Below are 22,708 nucleotides of genomic sequence, written 5' to 3'. Positions count from 1 at the left end.
AGCTCAGACGCTTTGAACAAAAAATACTTCCACTCACCATGACATCACCACAAACCAGTATAAGATCAGAACCAATATCGAATTAAAAGCACTCTACAATGACGCCGATATTGTCCAAGAAACTAAATCACAACGACTAAGTGTGCGTTCATAACGAGGTGCCGACCCTCTATCGGATCATAGGATGGTATTATATTATCATCGCCACGTAAAATAAATGCATTATTTTAAATGCGAGCGTTCACTGTCAGTGCTATGTTCTAGGCGAGGATACCATGCCATGGTCTCCGTAATGAACGCACCCTAAGATTGGCAGGCTACGTGCACAGACTGCATAACGAGAGACTTGTAAAACTGGTATGGGAGGAGATTTTCACAGGCAAAAGACCACTCGGAAGTCCCAGAATGCGATGGAGAGATAACATCCAAGCAGACCTCGGGAAAATGAACATTACATTTGACCCTAGGTTAATGGAAGACCGAACAAATTGGAAAAAAGGTGTACAGTCAGCCAAAACCCACCCAGGGTTGTAGCGTTACGTGATGATGATGACTGCTGTTGTAAATGCCTCTATTATGTACAGTGAAACAACCAAAAACTGTATGTCAATTGCAGATTTTAGAAAGGCTCTAGTTGAGTATCTCACCAATTCCAGAAATGAAGATTAACCTGAAAGAAGAACGTCGCTACCAACAAGAATCAAACATGAATTGGGAACGAAACCAAGGAAAGTTCGAGATTCAAGACGTCATTGTATTCAATGTTATAAACTTAAATTTTATAACATTGTATTTAATGTTATAAACCACCTAGCATTGGGGCGTCAAAGCTGGTGGTCACCGGTGACTCCCATGGCGTCGAACGTGTTAAAGATAAAAATTCACAAATTATAAAAAATATCAATTTATCAATTCTGGAAGCTTCAGGAAACAGTTTCTATATTTTAGCAAACCTAATCTAAGAGAGCATTTATTACAAACTCAATGAGTTTCTTCTTTTTTGCAAACGACAATCTCCTTTACTATACTCTGACAAGAAATTAAAGAGGGTAGCTTATAAATGTAATATGATACACTAACTGCACTGCAAGTACAATTCGAATATACTGTTTACTAATAAGAAAATCAAAATAATATCGGTTCACAACAATTTGATAGCTCCCCATACATTATTGTTGATTAGGAATCCAATACCGCCTGTTCTGCCCGTTGATGTTTCTTGGTAGTAGAATGTGTTTCCTGCTACTTCGCTGATTCCTATGACGTCCCATTTTATATTTTCAGTATCTTTTTCCAGTTCTTCAAGTCTGCATTGATTTGATAGCGAGCGGCATTTATATATCGCTCCTTAAAGCGTTGTTGTTTTATTTGGGTAGCGGTTTAGACTCCACAGATTCTTAGCCCCTTTGCTCTCCTGGCTTGATCCCGAAAGCTACGCATTTCAGGGACATTTTGGTCTAAGGGGAATGAAGGCCATGATTTGAATGTGTCTTTCATATTAGAAATTGTGAGGCATACCTTACCACGCTGCCTCAATTTAGTTCAATCAATAGCTTTTGAGATAAATTTCAAAATGTGGAAAACCCTAATTTCCACCCCCTCCTACCACTAGAAAAAATAATGCATACAAGAAAATGTCTTTACACTAATCATCCTAGTCATATATCTATCAAAATAATTCAATCTCTCAATAAAATTCCAACTATGAATTATTTTTTGAAATCGAGCTTCTTTGAGCCACATATTTCGTCATCTTATCGTAAAGATACGTCTAAAACAAGGAAAAACATTTATTAATACACATTTTCGCAAGTTTTACTAGGAAACTTATCTTAACGTTGTAATCTCTGGTCGTGTTTTAGATATGGATTTTCAATCTTCTTTAATATACCCCTGTTTCAGTAAAGATCTTTCTCCCTAACCGCTTTGTATAAATTAACGAAAGGGTTATTCATGTAATTGCATTTATGCTAATTAAATCATTTTAAAATGCAGTTCTGAATGTAGAGCATCCTTATTATATGGGAGAATATATTGTGTTGACCTTGTAATAGAATACAGAATACTTGTAACAGGCGGTATTTGATTCCTAATCAACAAGAAATGGAAACGAAGAGTAGTAGAAATAACTAGCATCTCGGATAGAGTAGCTAGCTTAATCTTACAACTATCAAATAGATGCAATATACAATACAATTCATAGTTGTCCGATTTTTTTATGACTAAATAATAATTGAACGGCAAGAAATGGTAACAACATTGTCATGCTTCATATCATTATAAAAGAAATATTCAAAGATTTTGTCCTACATACTTCAAACAGCGGGGTAATAGGGATGTATATGGACTTCAGACCTTATCTATTTGGTTTTCTGTTTAGGGGGTATTTAAAACAAAATGTTTACTTTAAGAGATCATATTGATTATCTTGGTAATAGTAATCGAATTAAAAAGAAAGCGATTACACCCGATATAATTAGAAATGTCATTAATTAATTTAATCCAATAAAAATCACCTGTTTAGAAAGACAAGGTGAATACATTAAAGTTGAAGTTACGTTGTAAATAATATTAATATTTAATAGTTGTTTTGAAAAACATTTTTATTTTCAGGTGTGTTGTGTTACTAACTCTACCCCACTTTTTCTCCGAAAGAGGAAGGCAACTTCTTGTGGCCTACGCCCTTCTACTTGTCATATCTGGACCAGCAAAAAATACATTAAACAATCTTGGTATATTAAGTGAATCGTTGGCATGTGGACAAGTAAGTTTTCAAAGCTTATATTAAAAATAATTAGATATACAGGACCGAATATTAAATGAAATTACCGAATTTTAAAACATGAATATAGCTAGCACCCATCATATCTTCTTTTTAGTTACTTTTGTAATTATTTTAGAAACTTTAATATATAGTCGGTTCGCTATATTTACGCGGGTTTCAGATTAAAAATTTTATTGTAAGTACCCAGTTTTAATTACCTGCTCTTTGGGGAAATATCAACTGGTCAAATGAAATGAAAAATAATCCATAACTTTTTTAATTAAATAATAATGGAAAATCTTTTATATAATTGACAGTATAATAAGGAGAATTACTTCATTAATGGAGTCTAATGTGGCTAATATAAACCTAATAATAATTTTATATTACACTTCACACAGAAAATATGGTCTATGTATATTTGTTCCATGGAGAGAATTTCTAATGAAAAATAAAAAAATTTAACTTGCCAACAAAAATGAAAATCAGTCATTATCATCAAAAATATCATAATCGTCATCATCATCACTGTCATCACCATTAATTGTTATTATGATTGGACTTTTTTGGATTTCGTTTATTTTATTTTCACGAGTCCACCAATCTTCTATTAGTTTCTCGCACTTGAATATACAGTTGCACCACACTTCTGGAGTTACAATTGAAAGTGCCTTTCGCCAAGTTTCCCGAACTGCGTCGTCGCTATAACCGTTAGGCCCAATATGGTTGTCATAATATTGTTTTGCTATTCCCCATATATATTCGATGGGATTAAACTGGCAATGATACGGTGGCAGACGTAAAACTTGATGACCGTAACTTTCAATAATCTGATCCACAACAAAGGTTTTTGGTTTTGCGTGGATATTTGCCAAGCGTAATAATTCTGATTTTAAAATATGTTGTGTAAATGGTATATGATCCTTTGTCAACCATTCTTTAATTTTATTAACAGTCCAAGAATTCGTTGGACTTTTGTTTAATACTTCAGAATGGTAAGGTGCATTGTCTAAAATAATTACGCTGGGCTCACTTAAACCTGGGAGAAGTTTTTCATGTAACCATTTTACAAACATTTATGTGTTCATATTATCGTGATAGTCACTTGATTTTGATTTAGATGAAAATATTAAATCAGCACCTTCTATAAAACCCGATTTTCCTCCTGCATGTATAATTATGTGTCGCTTCCCTTCTCCATCAGTATGTTTGATAGACTTTACGTTATCATCTTGCCATATTCTCTTGGTCGCACCCCTAGAAAATATCCATGTTTCGTCTAAATATATAAAATTTGCCCTTTCTTCTTTTAATTTAGAATATTTTCTTAGAAAGTTAATTCTTTTATGCACAACAGAACTTCTTTCACAAAGGGCTTTTCTGTTATCCTCCTTTTGAAATTTGAAACCCAAATTATGTATCACTTGCCATACACTTGTTCTGCCAATTTCGTCAAATTTTCTATTTTTTAATTCCGAGAGAATTGTATTTAAGGTCACATGTTCCTTGTTGGCTCGCATTCGATAAATGGTATCACGAATTTCAAATTTTTTTCCATCTGAAATATCTTTCGTTTTCAATGATAGGCGAGTTTTTCGGTGATCTTCTTTCGGCCGTTCATTATTGCGATTTTGTAATACTCCTCTTAGTTTGGTTTCAATAATTCCTAGAGCATCACATACGCGTTGTTGAACAGACATTGCCGATTTTAAAGGACCGCCATTTTCTTTTTCATCCGTAAAATACTTATGTACACTACAAATTAGACTATCTACATCTAACACACGTCTAGGCATTTTTAAATATTTCCACCAAACATACAATGTCAACACTGGCAAAGAATCAATTCAACTGCAATATTGTAACAAATTTATACCTACCCTAATGTTATTTTAATGTATTTTAAAATATGACCATTAATGCAGTTTTTACCTAATTTTCTGGGAAGTCGTTTACTGCAACTGGTTATCAATGAGTCATTAGCATAATTTTGTTAATCTGAAACCCACGTAAATATAGCGAACCGACTATATAAGAAAACCTATAATAAGACAATCCTATTCTTCTTCTTCTTGATGTGCCTATCCGTTACGAATGTTGGCGATGATCATAGCAATCTTTATCTTATCTGCAGCAGCGCGGAAAAGCTGCACAGATGTTGTATTGAACTAGATTCTGAGGTTTTCTAACCAAGATGTTCTTCTTCTTCCTGGACCTCGTTTTCCACATATTTTTTCTTGCAGGATGGCTTGAAGGAGACCATATCTGGATTCATTTCGCATAATATGTCCGAAGAACTGTAACTTTCGAAATTTGATGGTGGTCAGTACTTCTCCATTCTTATTCATTCTTCTGAGGACCTCCTCATTTGTGACTCGGTCAGTTCACGGGATCTTAAGAATTCTCCGATATAGCCACATCAAATGCTTCCAGTTTTCTGCACATATCTTCGTTCAAGGTCCACGATTCAACACCATAAAAAAGGACAGAGAAGACGTAGCATCGCAGCATTCTTACTTTTGTATCAAGAGAGAGGTTGTGACTCTTAAAGAACGCCCCCATCCGATTGAAGGTGAATCTAGCTATTCCGATGTGTGCTCTAATCTCCTGGTTGTTGGTCCATTCTTCATTTATTATGGTGCCGAGGTAGTTGTAGTGCGTCACTCTTTCTACAGGGGATTGGTTGACGTAGAGTTGACCTTCTGTTATTCTTTTCTTGCTAATTATCATGAGCTTTGTCTTCTTAACGTTTATATTGAGTCCATATTGTTGACTGTAATACATGATTTTGTTCATAAGAACTTGTAGGTCTTCTAAGTTGTCCGCAAATACTATGGTGTCATCTGCATATCTGATGTTGTTTAGCCGGTAATCATTTAGTTGAATACCTTGTTCAGTTTCGTGCAAAGCTTCGATAAATATTCTTTCAGAGTACAGGTTGAAGATTAGAGAAGACAAAATACAGCCTTGCCTCACTCCACGCATGATTTTCACATAGTCAGTGTGTTCACCTTCAACTCTGAGATTTGCTGTCTGATTCCAGTAAAGACTTCTAATTTTTTTCAGATCTTGGTTGTTAATTTCTGTTTCTTTTAGTATTTGCATCATCTTGGCGTGCTGTACTCGATACATCTATCGAATACTATCCTCCAAGGAAATATCCCAGAGAGAGTTCTGTTAAAACATTGAAAGTATACCTGACTCTGCCAAGGTTAACAGAATTCTTAAAAGATATAACACTTATAAACTCAAGTGAATAAGCAAAATTAAACCCTACTGACTGATTTTTGAAGAGATCTTTAGTTCTCAGAAGGTCAGATGGGTCATTGAAACTTTTTAACTGTATAAAACTGCGTAATTAGATGGTATATTTCTCAGGCTACCCCAAGAGGGGTTGAAAATAATTATGGGTCGCCTGATCCAGCTAGCCATGCTCTGGGCTACATAGCGAAATTTATTATTATTCCTAAACTAGGAAATAAGATTACACCTTAGCAAAATTATACAGGCCAATGATATTGAAAACCATGAAAAAATCTTGAATCAGGGAAAAAAATCTTAATAAAACCCCACTACATCGGCGGCAACAGGCTTATCTTCGACTTCTTTAGAACAAGTATTTTATGGTCAAGAGTTTTGTTGGGGCTGTTGCCTTTGACTTTTATTTTTTATTGTAAAAGGGAAACTCGAGTAACCTGAAGTATTATAAGTACCTTAAGATATCCGATCTTATCACGAACAGCTTTTGACGCCAAAGCTTTGGCCTATTTCCCTAATTTTTTTTCATTTCTAAAAATATTTAAAAAAAAAATCTCATCTGGTATTACGAAATATCCAGTATTCCATAATACCTTGCATTCCGCCTTGAAAAAAGTCTAAACGGATAAAAAAAATACAGTATAATATTTTTATGTAGTTTTTTGACGAAAAAAAATTAAAATGTCAAGAAACTGGAGGTTTACGTAGAATGTCCAACGTAAAGAACACACAAAGCATATGAAAAGTATATAAAAGTATTCGTAACGACACACATGTAGAAAAGGGGGAAATGAAAAAGTGGGAAAAGCCCTCCATAGAAATGAAGCATAGCTTTTAAGCAGTAAAGAAATAGATGTGGAGCTTCATAAAAGAGCAAAAATCAGATGTGAAAGATTTGATAAACCAACGGTATATGCGTTAAGTAATATATAACTACTAGATAAAAATGTTTAAAAACTTTCCTGGAAAATCACAAAACACACTGTGCTGTAACAAGTAATAAGTTTTTTTTTTTCTCAGTGCTAACTTAGAGCGGTACAATGCAGTCGTACGAGGAAGAGCAACAAAAACTGGAAAAATATTGGCAAGAAATTCTGTCAGATGAATAATCGGATGAGTTTGGCGACACGTATCTTTCGGACGAGTACCAACCAACTGATTCTAGTGACAGTGAAAATAAATCGAGTACTCCGGAACAGAATAAAAAAAGAAAACGTGTGGCTGGAAATACCAAACCATTGGGACAAGATGTATCGGCATCCACCAGTTAAGAAAAATAATATATGACTTTCGGATAACATGTTGATGCTGCTATAGAATCTGTTATTGCCCAACATTCTGAAGTCTCCAAACAGGAAATTTTACAAGAACCAATAGTATCTAATGCAATGAATATAGCTATTGTCTGGGGGCTAACAGCGAAAATTTACAGAAATTTACATTTGGACTATAATTCTTCAGATTTTCATACACAATTATACGAAAACTACAACAAATGGCCCTTTCAACTCTACGAATATTTTGTAAGCTATGGTCTTTTATTCCTGACGGTAAACATCTAATTTATTTTGTTCAACTAATTTTGATTATTTTTTAATTCTTAGGTGTAAGAAACAAATCTTTATGTCCTGCAGTGTCACAAAGCACAAATTTCGGATAAAATTATTAAAACTTTGTCTAAAAGGTGGTTATACCTACGATTTTAATATATATTCGGAAAAGAACATGCTGAAGGTAGTACCGTTCCAACAAATGTAATAATAAAACTTATGGATGGACTGCTTGACAAAGGACGAACACTTGCTATTGATAACTATTACAGTTCTGTCACACTTGCATATGAACTCCTACACCAAAAAGCTTATATGATTGGTACGCTACGTGAAAACCGCAAATATAATCCCAAAAATGTCATTTCCAAAAAATTAAAAGTAGGCTAACATATAGCTGAACAAAATGATTCCGGAATCGTTGTTCAGAAGTGGAGGGACAAGCGTGCTGATAATTAGTATCAAATTCGCTGACGAAATGGTGACAATATAGAAGGCACGCGGTGATGTTGTAAAGCCAAGGAATATCATTGAATATAATAAAAATAAAATCTTCATTGATACATCAGATCAAATGAAAACCTATAATTCGCCATTACGTAAAGGAATAATATAGTACAGAAAATTATAAAATGGTAAAACTCTTGACTGGCACAGCACTTATAAATGCCTATGTCCAAATTCAAGAAAAAGGTAATATGGGTCATATTAGGAGATTTTATTGTCACACCAGTCATTATGGAAAATAGTCACAAACTCAGCGATGTTGGTCGTGCAGGCAGAAGACGATGTACAATCTGTTACGTAAAAATGGTAGAAGAGGATGGAAGGCAAGTAGTACAGAGGAAAGCAACCAACACCTCATTGATATGTGATGGCTGTAAAAAATTCTATTACCTTGGCTGTTTTTTTGTCATACATTCCGTGACAAAAAATTAAATTAGTACCTACTTTAGACACAATTTTGATATAATGTTATTACGGTTTGTTTTATGAAAATAAAGCTTATTTTACATAAAAGGTGCTATAAATGGTACTATAAATATATAACAAAAAAATATATAATTACGCAATTGTTACTTATAAATATTATGGGCCATGTGAGTCCTTATTGACATCTCAGAAGCACAGGCCAAGTATGCTTTCTAGACCATCTGGGCAGGCTAGAAAAATTCCTGTGCATTTTAAATGAGTTCTAGCTATTGAGCTACACAACATTTACTGACGAGCTAACGCCTGAATCCATGTCGGCATCACGCGGCCCGTAAATAACTTTGATGTGTGAGTCCGTGTTGGCCTCTCGTGGCACTTAACGTGTTAAGTAGTACATGGCATTTCACGCGATCGCAACACCAAACAGAACAGAAACTTTGGCATTTTATATTTTACAACTATTGCGTAATACCCTTCTGTTATCAAAAACTTTATAAAATATTTCACAAAACAATGGTTTTATATTTTTCGGTAAACATTGTTCTTTTAATAACAAACATTTGACATAATTTATAGGAGCAACTTAAAACAGTCGTGAGACAAATAATTGAAGTCATCAAGAAACCATTTTATGCACTTAAAGATGCCATCAAGAAAGTAATAGAAACTGTCAAGAAGATAATAAAGCAAATTAAAGAAATTTTGATAAAAATAAAAAGGATCGTAATGAGTATAGGTTAGTGGTAATATTTTTTATTTAAAGCAGAAATAATACTAATAGTCCGGTAAAATAAGGATGCAACCTCGGAATGAAAGATAATAAGCTGAAAATTTGCATACGTCTTTATTTTGATGGTATAAAACTTACCTCAAAAGTCTCATATAATCACGTGTCCGCGACTTAAGATATTTAAGGTCAAAGGTCACGAAAATGAGTTTTCTGCAAATATCTCGTTTCCCTTACACTTTATGACATTTAAGGTGGTAAGAAAAATTGTAGAATGGAAAATTCTCTTCAATTTTTGTTTTAAGTACTTTTATGTACCTTCAACCCTTCTTAAAATATAGCGCAAAGAGTGGGGGACCGGTTACCTGTGTATACGGTAACACGAAGTCAGCCAGTAGGATTCAATAAATATTAAGTTATATAGTTAATTATTCACTTAAAATACTATTATTATCATTAAATTTTTATTATTTATTATTTAATAAACTATATTTATAGATATTAATTATAAAATATATATTTTTTATATAATATTTATTTTATTTTTAACAAACATACAATATGAAATGAAATATTTCAAATGAACTTTAATGATATTTTTAACAGCTGTATATACGATAAATTAAGATCAAGTGCAGAATTCAACAATAATCATTTTTATATTTAATTAAATACTGAAAAAATCATATTTATTATTTTTTTAAATTATATATTTATTTATTAATCCAATAATAGATTTATTAAAGTTACAAATATAATATATATTCTTTTATTATGTATGGTTAATATTTTTGTATTAATTTTCTTCTTCATCGTCTTCTTCTTCTTCTTCTTCCTCTGACTGCTCAATATCGGATTCATCATCATCATTCTCGTTTATTAAAGTATCAGAATAAAAATATTCAAGAATATCAGGTGCATATTCACTTTCTTCATTGAAATCATCTGAAGTTGATGAAGCGTTTAAACATGATTGTCCATTACACTGCCCACAAATTAAAGTACATTGCAATCCTGATTTCCTGCATCCGCAATTAGAACCACAACCTTTCTTGCAATTGCAAAATATTGTATTCAGCAGTTGTTATAGATTTTTCTTTTTTCTTTTTTTTCTATGGCTTTATCAGCTACTTGACCACAAAACAAACAAGATGTTTTAAAATCAAATACTTCTTCTCGTTTCTTACGAGGTGGACTTGCTGCAGTTGAAGTTTCATCCTCTTCTGCACGTCGCTTCGATGCAGCAATTGAATGTTTACTTATATACACTTTTCGACACTCAACATGCACCATCACAGAAGTCAAAGTATTTAAATAATTTATATGACCGTCATTTCTTTCAATACTTGCTGTTTTTAATGTTTGTAAGCCACGCACAACACTCACAGAGACACCTTCTGATATTAACTTGTTACAAATAAAACACAAATCAGCCATTGCAATTAAAAATATTCACTCAAAATTATACGTCTGTCGATGCTAAAATGTCGTTTTCAACTGAACGATCAAATAAATTTTTTTCGGTAAAGAAATACTAACGCAGAGAAATAGCTCTACCCTACCATTCCCATCATCAAGTGAAATATCCCTCCATCGCTATTGTGGTGGTAAAGTCATATTAAAAAAAACCGGTTAGGTCATATATAACAAAAGAGCATCTGCTACAGCTTCGCAGAAACAGCAACAGCCGTACAAGAGATTTGTATTTCGAGATATAATATTCGTAGTAATATGGACGAAAAGTATTTTATTTAATATTGTATGTTTGTTAAAAATAAAATAAATATTATATAAAAAATATATATTTTATAATTAATATCTACAAATATAGTTTATTAAATAATAAATAATAAAAATTTAATGATAATAATAGTATTTTAAGTGAATAATTAACTATATAACTTATTATTTATTGAATCCTACTGGCTGACTTCGCGTTAGCGTATACACAGGTAAGCGGTCCCCCACTCTTTGCGCTCTATCTTAAGAAGTGTTGAAGGTACATAAAAGTACTTAAGACAAAAATTGAAGAGAATTTTCCATTCTACAATTTTTCTTACCACCTTAAATGTTATAAAGTGTAAGGGAAACGAGATATTTGCAGAAAACTCATTTTCGTGACCTTTGACCTTTAATATCTTAAGTCGCGGACACGTGATTATATGAGACTTTTGAGGTAAGTTTTATACCATCAAAATAAAGACCTATGCAAATTTTCAGCTTATTATCTTTCATTCTGAGGTTTGTCCCCTTTTTTGCCTTATTTTACTGGATTATAAATATAAAAATAAAACTACAATAATGTAAGTTTTAAATAATATTGAATTAAAGTTTCATGTTTTATTCTAAACATAAACCTACGTTTGAAGCAGGAGCAATATAAGTTATTTAGTGCTACTTTCTTATAATTTTTTTATTGTGAAAGCTGTTAAAATGTTCCTGTATTATATTTTAGTTCGAGTTATTAAATCTGCGTTCATGTTTTTGGCAAAAATCATCAATATCTGCAACAAAGAACTAGGCACTCCGTTTGAACGATGTAGCAGAGTCTTCGACAATGCCATCGCAGACTGCAACGCCACGTTGGGATCATTTTTCAGTTGGATGTGCTCAGTTACTTACATTGTTAAGGCAGTTTGTTACGTGGTGAAGATTTTTGACTACGTTTGTATCGTTGTTGATTTTATTAAAGATTCCATCATTGGCGTAGTTATAAGAAGTAAGTATGTAAGACATAGCTTGAAATATACAGAGTATACAGAAAGTTTATGGATCTCATATGTAAATACATGTTTATTTATATATCGCTGGTGCTCGTAAAAAGATGGACAAGTCATAAAACTTGAAAACGAGAAAAACACTAGATTTTTTTACATTTGTTAAAAATGATAATCCACTTTAATTTTTTTTTACATGGACTTTTCCTAAATGGATTAACATTTTTTTGCTAAGTATTTGGGAACAAAATATGTTTAAAGCTATATTTGTTTGACATACCTCGTTTTTCACAAATAAGTATATGACTTACCCACTTTGCAATTGAACATAATAATGAATACACAGAGGATAATCGAATCGGATCGATAATCAACGTATATTTAAGTACTTAAAAAATTAAACATTAAATATCTATGCATACAAATCTAGCTAACAGATACTTTAAACTTTTAATCGTCGTCAGAAGTTGATGAATCCGGGAGCACATCAGCTAAGTCTTTATCTGTGGGTAGATTTTTGTAAAAGTCTCACAGTGATTCTGATATGTACGGCAGTAAGTCCATCAGGTCCTTTTTGTTGTCTATCCTTATAGACACAGGCTTTTTATAAGGACCCTTAAGCTAGCGGGGACACATGAGCGGAATCCAATTTAACCTACGTAATATTTTTTCACCCATTTTTCACTAATTTATTACCACCCTAATAATTTTTCACCACCAAACCACCCTTAATGGGAGCGATTCTGCTGGCTTAAGGTTCAAGCTAGCAGAATAATAAAATAAAAAAACTTTTTGTTGATGGCATATTTTTTCACCCATTTTTCACTAATTTATTACCATCCTAATAATTTTTCACCACCAAACCAACCTTAAGGGGAGCGATTCTGCTGGCTTAAGGTTCAAGCTAGCAGAATTAAAAAAAAAACTTTTTGTTGATGGCATATTTTTTCACCAATTTTTCACTAATTTATTACCACTCTAATAATTTTTCACCACCAAACTGCTCTTAATGGGAGCGATTCTGCTGGCTTAAGGTTCAAGCTAGAAGAATTAAAAAAAAAAACTTTTTGTTGATGACATATTTTTTCACCCATTTTTCACTAATTTATTACCACCCTAATAATTTTTGACCACCAAACCACCCTTAATGGGAGCGGTTCTTCTCGCTTAAGGTTCAAGATAGCAGAATTTAAAAAAAAAAACTTTTTGTTGATGGCATATTTTTTCACCCATTTTTCACTAATTTATTACCACCCTAATATTATTTCACCATCAAACTACCCTTAAAGGGAGCCATTCTGCTGGCTTGCGGTTCAAGCTAGCATCTTTTAAGTTTTTCGTCTGAAATATTATATTTTATTTTAGAAATAAAAGGATTTGTTCGACACATACGCACCATGTTTTACGTTAGGATCAAATTTTCACACTCCTTCAGTTTCGAAACGAAGTCTTCAAAAAGTATAACAGAAATATCTAAGGCGATCGTGCAAGAAATTAAAGATAGGACGAAAACTGTAGCTGCAGCGTTTCAGTTTTTTACGTCTACAGCATCGTTGTTTTTTATCTTTATGATTGTCAAGTAAGTACTCATAATGTACGAAAACGTTTCTCCCATACATTAATCTTTTATTTTCTGAAATTCATAGATTTTCTATGTTTTTCTTGCTATTAGATGATACTGTAAATTTCGATTTTGTTGTTTTCTCTAAGAAATAAAATATTTTTAGGGTGATTGTATATAGGTACCGATTTTTGACAAGTGACAGTTTCGACAATAAATTCATAACCGAAGACTTTTTTAAAATAGATTTAAGGCGTGCCAAGAACAATAGGGAGACAGTGTTGCCTCTTAATTTAAGGGAAAAGAAATTATATGTGAAAGTAAGTGTTGAATTTATTTTTAATTTCTGACATTTCTTTGTAGTCGACTATAAACACTATTAATAAACTTTTATACAGTGTGTCTATTTTGAAACTTACAATGGGCTATACCTCACGAACAAAAGATATCGAAAAATGCTTGAAACTAAGGTTTCAATAAGGTTAGCTCAAACATCTTTAACTTCAAAAAGTTCAATAATGTCTTCATTTCGCAATTCATCTTCAAAATTGTTTTAATTTTCATCTCTCGCTAGGTTATACTCGTAGAATGTTGCTGTAGATTAGAACGGTTAAATCTTTTTAACTTGGGTTGGTCATGGTCATAACCAATAACAAAAATCTAATTATACACATTTTTCCATTATTTTGTACGAAAACCGTTTTTTTTTTAGAACGATTTCCGGAGTGGAAGTCGAAACGTTAAATATTAGTTAATTAAAATTTGATTTTCACATCTTATCACAATCTTACAAATAATGAAATTGTATCTGCCCTGAAAAACAAGTTTGGGGCCAATTTTCATGAGATATGGTTCCAGCAAGATGGAGATCCAGCTCATTTTAGTGGAAATGGTCGGCGTTATTTAAATCATAATTTCTCAAACGATGGATTGGTAGAATGGGTTGTATTGAATGGCCTCCTTGTTTACCCGATTTGAATCCTAAAGATTATTTTTATTAGGGATACTTGAAAAGTAGAATCCATAAAACTAAACCAGCAACTGTTGCAGAACTAAGGCAAAAAATTATCGACAAATCCATATTAATTTCTAGACAAACATGGAGAAATGTAATAGACGTATTCTACCATTGTTTAGGATACTGTCAAATTTACAACAAGGGACATGGAAGACATTCATTTAACAATTCTATATATAATAAACTATTAATTACTATGTTTAAATATTTAGGCGTTTTAGGTTTGTTTTATCTTTTTAAGATTTTCCTGACTAAATAAAATTGAAATTATTGTATACGGTTGAACGGGTATTACAGTAAACTGAAATGTCAATAAAAGTAGAATATACTGTGTGTTGTACTAAAAAAAACCAAAGAGACTAATGATATCAGAAAAATGGTAAATATGGTATCCTTTTTCTTCTTCCTATGCCGTCCCCATTAACGAAGGTTGGAGACCACATTTCTAAAAGTTTCTCTGTCTTTTGCAACGTGGAATAATTAATGGTATCCTTTTTTTAACCTATTCTCTATCCTTCCATTGTTGGATGTAGGTCTCCCCCAGTTCTCTCCATCTTTTCCTATCTTGAGCTGTTCTCTGCCATGTGAGACCTCCTTGTTTCCTGATGTCATCTTTCCACCTCATCTGTGGTCTGCCTCTTGATCTCTTTACATTGTATGGACGCCACTTTCCGATGGCATTGTTCCATCGTCCGTCTTGGAGACGTTCATTGTGTCCAGCTCATTTCCATTTCAGTTTTGCTGCTTGTTCTATCGCGTCTACTGTCTTTGTTCTGGTTCTGATCCACTGGTTACGTTTTCTATCTTTAAGTGATATACCCAACATTTGTCTCTCCATCGCTCTTTGTGCCTTCCTTATTCTATCCAAATTGGCCTGTGTAAATGTCGATGTCTGTGCTCCGTAGGTGAGCACCGGTATTATACAGGAGTTATATACCTTGCTTCGTAAGTATAGAGGGATTGTTTGATTTTTTAGAACGTAAGAAAGTTTTTCCGAACGCTGCCCATCCCATTCTTACTCGTCTCGATATTTCGGCTGTTTGATTTTCTCTGTTAGCTCTGATTGCTTGTCCTAGATAGATATACTCATTTACCTGTTCTATTTTTTCTGTTTGTATTTTTATTGCCTCTTGGTCTTCCGTATTTGTCATTACTTTTGTTTTGTTGAAGTTAATTTTTAGGCCTTTTTGCAGTTTATTTTCATGAAGTTCATTCAGCATTAATTCTAGTTCTTGTCGTTTCGAGGAGATCAGGAGTATATCATCCGCATATCTAAGGAGATTTAGGTACTTTCCGTTAATACATATTCCTCTGTTTTCCCAATCTGTTGATTTTATTATATCTTCGAGTCAAGGTAAACAGTTTAGGTGAAATTATATCGCCTTGTCGGACTCCTCGTTTAACTTTTATATTATCCGTTATTAATTTGTCGTCCAAAATTACGGTCATGGTTGCGTTTTGGTAAATATCATGTATCAATTGTCGGTATCTTGAATCTATGCTACTATTGACCAGAGCTTCTTCCACCGCCCAGTGTTCAATAGTATCCTTACAAACATCAAATTTCAAAATCTTCTTATTGCTAAATAGGTATATCCCCGTTTTTGTATAATTTGGACTATTCATATAAGAGATAATTAGGAGATTCCATACTTTTGGTTCACTCTATATAAATAGAATGTTAATTTTTCGATATCTTTCATAGTTTTCTTATTAATGTACAAAGAAATGTCAGAAATTAAATTCTACTATTTAGAAAGCTTTGTTGTGACTTTCATACCAGATTACAGATTAAATCGTCTAAATTGACCGACATTGAAAAGAAAAAATTGAAAAAAGCTGTGATGACATTAGCCTCTGTCAATATGAAGGCTGCTCTATATATGGCCATAGATTATTGCTTGTATTGGATTTTGAATTTGGTTAACTACTACGGAAGGTTTCAATCGAAAGTTCAAGGTATGTATTTCTAGAGTAGATGTATAATTGAATAGAACCTAGCAGTGGAAAAATGATGTTTTCATTTATATTACAGTTTTTTTCTACTATCCAGGACTTGATGTACAGATGGCGCCAGTAACACAAATCTATATAATTTAGGTCTCTATGTCCTAATGTCTGTCCTTTATGGTAGTATTGTGATGTTTTTTTTTATTTTCATTGTCCCATATTATAAAAGATTTTTTTCAATTAATAATTTTATTTATTATTAGCTCCAAATATACCAACCCCTTATATAAGTGGCCAAGGACTTTTAGCAGATTTATTGAGGAGCATAGTCAAAGCATTCCAACCAATGGGTATACAGATTGAAATAGATACAGTTCCTTGTTTGCCAACTCCTATACCACCTAATTTGGATAGATACATTCAAATTGGTAAAGTATTTTGTAAATACCGTCTTTTTCAGACTTCCATTTTCCAATCATTTGAAGATCAATTAAATATGTAACCGTAGTTGTTATCATTTATATTCAAATTCATTTTTACCCTTTTAGCAACTATATTAATATTTTGCTGGGTACTAACCCTTTTGGAACCGTATGGTCTAAGATTCAGAACATTTATCATGTGTTACTACCATCCTCTCAGAGGAAGACAACGCGCTATATGGTTGTACAATAACATCCTCAGAAAAAGAAATACGTTTTTAAAATTCGCCAGAAGACAATTGAAAAGAAAATTTTTAGGCAGCAAGGACGTTGAGAAAGTTACTTTGAAAGAATTTCTTGCTGCTAATTTCAGGTAAATTGTTAATATATCTAGGTACTGTTAAAAAGTTTAATTATTATTAGTGCATTATCGCTACAAACAACTTTAGCATGGTAAAGATATAAAACAGATGAATTATTTTTGTTTCTAGAGGAATTAGAATTTCCCCCGATAGTTGCGGTTACCGAAGCACTGGCTTGAAGTCAAGGAGCCTTTTTTGTAGAAAAATATACCACAATTGCTAGGTATGATCGTCCAAGTTCAGCTCATGGTGTCATCCTAATTCTTTCTACAAATAATGATTTGTCTCCTGAAACAAATTACGACTTTCTGTTGAGTGAATCCTTTTTTGAGTTTACATTGATTTGTAACGAGAATCTTAATCTACACATTCTTTGCATTTATAGATCACCTGATTCTTCCACGGAACTATTTTTTCAGAACCTGTTAAATTTGTTAGCCCAACAAAAGCTGAAAGATTCTATGCGGTGACTTGAATATTAATTACGCTGTCGAATATTTCGAAGGTAGGATTTTTTCCGCTCAGAACTTTCGTAAATTCCAAAATTTGTGCTTTACTTCTGGGTGGCACTTTCCCTCTGTGGACGTGGACTATAATTTCAGTGATTTAATTAAAATAAAAAAAATTTTCGGTAAGATAGTTTCGAAACAAATTCAGATTTCTGCTTTAATCTGAACCTTCTATAAATGCAAGGTATAACAGACGTTGATAAAGATGTTAATAGAGACATGGGGAATCTAAAATTTGCATTCCACGACATGTCTATCAACTAAGCAGAAATCTTTAACGAATTTGTTTCTTGTACTCATACAGAGTAGATCCGAATAAAATGAAAAAAACAGCAAAGATTTGATTTCACGTACAAAGCGTCTATGTATCTGTTGATACGTATTTCGACTTAATAAGTCTCATCAGAACAGTTATTCATAGCCGTTCTTAACGTGAAAATAATAATAAAATAAAAAGAAAATAAAATAAAAACGTTTATTGCCTAATAAAAATTTGACATGTCATTAAATGTTTCATTCATTATTGCCTTCTTTCTTCGGCGTCCCGCTCTTGCACCGCCAGCTTCTTGAATATTTGACCTCTCGGCATCCTGGACTTCTTTGTGTGGATTTATCCTTGTCTGCTTCTGTAGGTACTAATTTAAGGCACCATACCTACTTCCCTGCTTGGCTGTTTTCCGGCAACCATCCGGCTAGACCCTGATCAGATGGTCGATCAGTCTATGGGTAGATCTATGCATCCTCTGGATCATGTTATTCTCGAGGATGCCCCTGGTCTTATGGAGTCTTCTTGTGGCCTGGTGGAAGAAATACCTGGTCCTTTTCTCGGCCACCTCCCTCAGTGGTGTATACTGGAGCCTTTCTCTGATGGTTGCATTCGTGATTCTGTTCTCACATGATATTCCGTCGATGATCCGGTAGCCTGATGTTTCCGTGGCTTCTAATCTTCTCCAGTGTGTCTCTGCTATGGAACTCCACACTGGTACAGCATATAGCATCACCGATCTAACATAGGCCTGGTATAACTGAATCTTCTTGGCCTTGGACAGCGGACTGGTCCTTAAAATGAAAGGGAGAATTAGTCTTTTAGCTGCATTAGCTTTTACCTTAGTTTTTTGTGTATGTACCCGGAAGTTGAGTTTTCTGTCGAGGTGGACTCCTAGGTACTTGACTGAATCTTCTTCCTGGATCCTGTTGCCTCCTACTCTGATTTGGTTTCGTGGTGGTCTCGAACTCTAGCTGAAGACTATGAACTGCGTCTTTTGGGCGTTGATTTTTATCTTCCATTTTTCGGTGTATCTCGTGATTTTGTAAAAGTGATTTTCCATGTTCCTGATGATTCTTCCTTCGTCTTTTCCGGATGCATACACTGCTGTGTCGTCTACATACAGAGCTATTGAAGTTCTTGGATCTGTAGGTAGGTCTGAAACAAAAATGTTATACAAAATTGGAGATAAAATACTGCCCTGAGGCATTCCTTCCTGAATATCCTGGATTGCTGACATCTTTTGGTCCGCTGATACTTGGAATGTTCTGTTGGACAGGTATGTGTCACAGATGTTGATGAGGTAGTGTGGTAGCCTAGCTTTGTCCATCTTGAAGATTAGTGCCTTTTTCCAAACCGTGTCGTATGCTTTTTCTATGTCCAGTATGGCTAGTCCTGTCCTTTGTTTCCTGTTGAATTTTATTTTGGTGTCGCTGATGATTCTTGCTAGCTGTAGTTCGCAGTTTCTTCCTTTTCTGAATCCGAATTGGTCCTCTTGGATAATTCTTCTTCTTTCTGTGTGCTTCATCAGTCTCTTGTAGATGATTTTTTCCAGAATTTTTCCCATGGTTTCTAGGAGAGAAATAGGCCTGTAGCTTTCTGGTCTTCTTCCATCTTTCTTCGGTTTTAGAAGTGGGATGATCTTGGCGTGTTTCCAGTTGCTCGGAAAATGTCCTTTTTCCAAGCAAAATATGAAGATATAGTGCAGTTGCACTATGATCTTCTTTGGGAGTTCCTTTAGGGTGATGTTGTGAATCCCTTCTTGTCCTGGTGCTCTGCTTCCTTTCAGTTTCCTGATGATCCTTGCAACTTCATATGGGCTGGAGTAGTCTTCTTCTTCTATTTGGAATTCTTAACGTGAAAAATAATCTTCTCTGTCTTTTAGGAAGCAACAGTAAAATGGCTTCGTTATGGACGCAATAGCGACATCTGATAGAAAAATCGATAAGATAGTTTCGAAACAAATTCAGATTTCTGCTTTAATCTGAACCTTCTATAAATGCAAGGTATAACAGACGTTGATAAATATGTTAATAGAGACATAGGGAATCTAAAATTTGCATTCCACGACATGTCTATCAACTAAGCAGAAATCTTTAACGAATTTGTTTCTTGTACTCATACAGAGTAGATCCAAATAAAATGAAAAAGACAGCAAAGATTTGATTTCACGTACAAAGCGTCTATGTATCTGTTGATACGTATTTCGACTTGATAAGTCTCATCAGAACAGTTATTTATAGCCGTTCTCAACGTGAAAAATAATCTTCTCTGTCTTTTAGGAAGCAACAATACAATATTTTCAGAAATCTGAATTTGTTTCGAAACTATCTTACCGATTTTTCTATCAGATGTCGCTATTGCGTCCATAACGAAGCCATTTTATTGTTGCTTCCTAAAAGACAGAGAAGATTATTTTTCACGTTAAGAACGGCTATGAATAACTGTTCTAATGAGACTTATTAAGTCGAAATACGTATCAACAGATACATAGACGCTTTGTACGTGAAATCAAATCTTTGCTGTCTTTTTCATTTTAAAAAAAAAATTTTATTTACTTAAAATAAAAACCTGGTCCGACTCTAATTTACTCGCTTTACCTGACCCTGTATGCGTAGCAAACAGTGCTACCGATTATATGGATACATTGTTATGTTAATCCTTTTAAGTAAAGTAGACTTGTTTGATTTTAGTTTGATTAGTTTTAAAATATTTTCAGATGTTTGGCTGTATGCTTAGATAAACCCCAAAAAGCATGTCTTCTATGCGGTAAAGTTTTTCGAGAAACTGATGTGGAGAAACCAATACAATGCCAAACACCGGAATGCCTAGGTCTGTATTGCGCACAATGTTTCGCAGATTTAAGAAACTTGTGTACAGTATGCTTGTCTCCAATTGAATACGGTGATTTATCTGACTTGAGCGAAGAAAGGTATGTTTTACTTTTAGCACAAAACAGTAATTTATCCAAAAAACATATAAAGTGGTAAATCATAAATTTTAGAGATTCTTCAGAAGAAGGAAGAACTGTATTGCAGCAAAAACGAACTAAAGATAAAAAATCTAAGTCGAAAAGCTCTTGTAAGTCTTTATTTAATATTTGTTCAAAAAAACGAAGCACTCACTATGATAAAACACCTCTGCTTCGTGTTAGTTCAAAAGATACAACGTCGACTGTTTTTTTGTCCAAACTGAGCTTACTGAGATCACAAAATATAAATGAAGACGAGTCTTTGCTTAAGAAATCACTAGAAATGGATAGAATGTCATCAAAAGATTTTATTGGTGATGAAGAAAGGGTCAGTCTTTTGTCTGAAGAAGAAATTGAAGAATCAGATGAAGTTGATGATGAGGAAGGTACTAATTTTCTTTGGTCCAATGATATATTGTATATGGGGCATGATAAACCTTTGGTCCATTCTTTGGACATATTTTTCTCTTTCCATATCCTCTTGATAAGTCTATGCATCCTTTTTGTAGGTCTTCCCTTCCATTATTTAGCATTTCCGTAGCTATTTTTATAGTTAATATCTTCATATGTTCACTTTCAAATCTGCATTTACCTTTTTAGTTTTGACCCTCTTTAAAAAGAAATCCGATTCAGGACACTCAAGTACTACTTCATCTACAGACTATTCGTATTCCTACCAATACCAAAAGAGTGAACAAAAAATAAACTCCTGGGAATTACCATCTAGAGATGTTGAAAAACAAACCATACCAGACTACGCCAGCATGGAGTCTTTTCGAGAAGAATCAGATAAGGAGTTCGTTGCTTCTGAAAGTTTAGACGAAAGTGTTTGTGAAGGAGAAATAGAAGATACTTGTAAATTTTCTAGGACAAAATATTCTTCAACGTTGACCAATGTGGAAGAACTGCCTATAGATACGGATGCTATACAGAAAAGTTATATGGAGATGGATTCAACCGAAAAGGAGACAGTTAATGTAGGAACTGCCATTTCAGGTAAAATCATTTCAAGAATAATCACAAATGTTCATTTTTTATCTTTACCTTTATATTTATACAACATAATGTTATTAGTTGTATTTCCTTCTTTTCATCATCATGATCTGATTTATGAGACATTAACAAAGAAAACATTTTTGTTTTATAGTTTCAATGTTTTTTTAATGTATCTTCACTTTTTTTTGCTTCACATTCAATTACTGTGATATTAAAACTAACTACATTTTTAGTTTTATTATATTTTATAAAAATCTCATTATAGGTGAGACAATTTCCAAAGCCAAACAAAACAAGCGTATAGAATTTGTTGGTGTTCAAGAACGAGATTCACCAAAAAAGAAGATTAAACGAAAAAAGAAACGCAAACTCGACAGTTCTAAATGTTTTTGTTCGACCTCAGAAGAGGAATTGCAACCGTTGTATAGCAGAACTAAGAAGAGTACTATATCTACCAGTCCAAAACGTAAGCAAATTAAAATGAAACAAATAATATAAGGTAAAATTGATTGTCTAGTGTATTTGGTGTATATCTTGCTAATTTTTACTTAAAAGTAAATAAGTAAATCATCAATATATCAATCTATCAATAGTACTACATTCCTAATCGAACGTTAATCGTCTATGGCCTGTTTTGCCTATCGTTCCTATCCATTGCCATCGGTTGTAAATGGTTAAGAGATTTAATAATATTTTACGATCTGG

General features: G+C 33.4%; 1 protein-coding gene across 1 annotated transcript in view; it reads left to right on the top strand.

Annotated features, from left to right (window-relative positions):
• LOC140433113 (DC-STAMP domain-containing protein 2-like) overlaps positions 1–22,708 on the top strand; it is a 44,700-nt gene that overhangs the window by 4,274 nt on the left and 17,718 nt on the right. The window contains exons 2-13 of the mRNA XM_072521166.1: positions 2,614–2,764; positions 9,082–9,241; positions 11,688–11,951; positions 13,315–13,528; positions 13,677–13,830; positions 16,319–16,487; positions 16,742–16,906; positions 17,027–17,273; positions 20,756–20,968; positions 21,041–21,393; positions 21,608–22,003; positions 22,269–22,469. Coding sequence (XP_072377267.1) covers positions 2,614–2,764; positions 9,082–9,241; positions 11,688–11,951; positions 13,315–13,528; positions 13,677–13,830; positions 16,319–16,487; positions 16,742–16,906; positions 17,027–17,273; positions 20,756–20,968; positions 21,041–21,393; positions 21,608–22,003; positions 22,269–22,469 — 2,687 coding nt within the window. The remainder of the gene's footprint in view (positions 1–2,613; positions 2,765–9,081; positions 9,242–11,687; positions 11,952–13,314; positions 13,529–13,676; positions 13,831–16,318; positions 16,488–16,741; positions 16,907–17,026; positions 17,274–20,755; positions 20,969–21,040; positions 21,394–21,607; positions 22,004–22,268; positions 22,470–22,708) is intronic.

This window comes from Diabrotica undecimpunctata, chromosome 2 (genome assembly GCF_040954645.1).
Source record: "Diabrotica undecimpunctata isolate CICGRU chromosome 2, icDiaUnde3, whole genome shotgun sequence".
NCBI classification, from domain to species: domain Eukaryota; kingdom Metazoa; phylum Arthropoda; class Insecta; order Coleoptera; family Chrysomelidae; genus Diabrotica; species Diabrotica undecimpunctata.
Note: the sequence above shows the minus strand (reverse complement) of the source record. Positions and strands in the feature narration are given on the sequence as shown.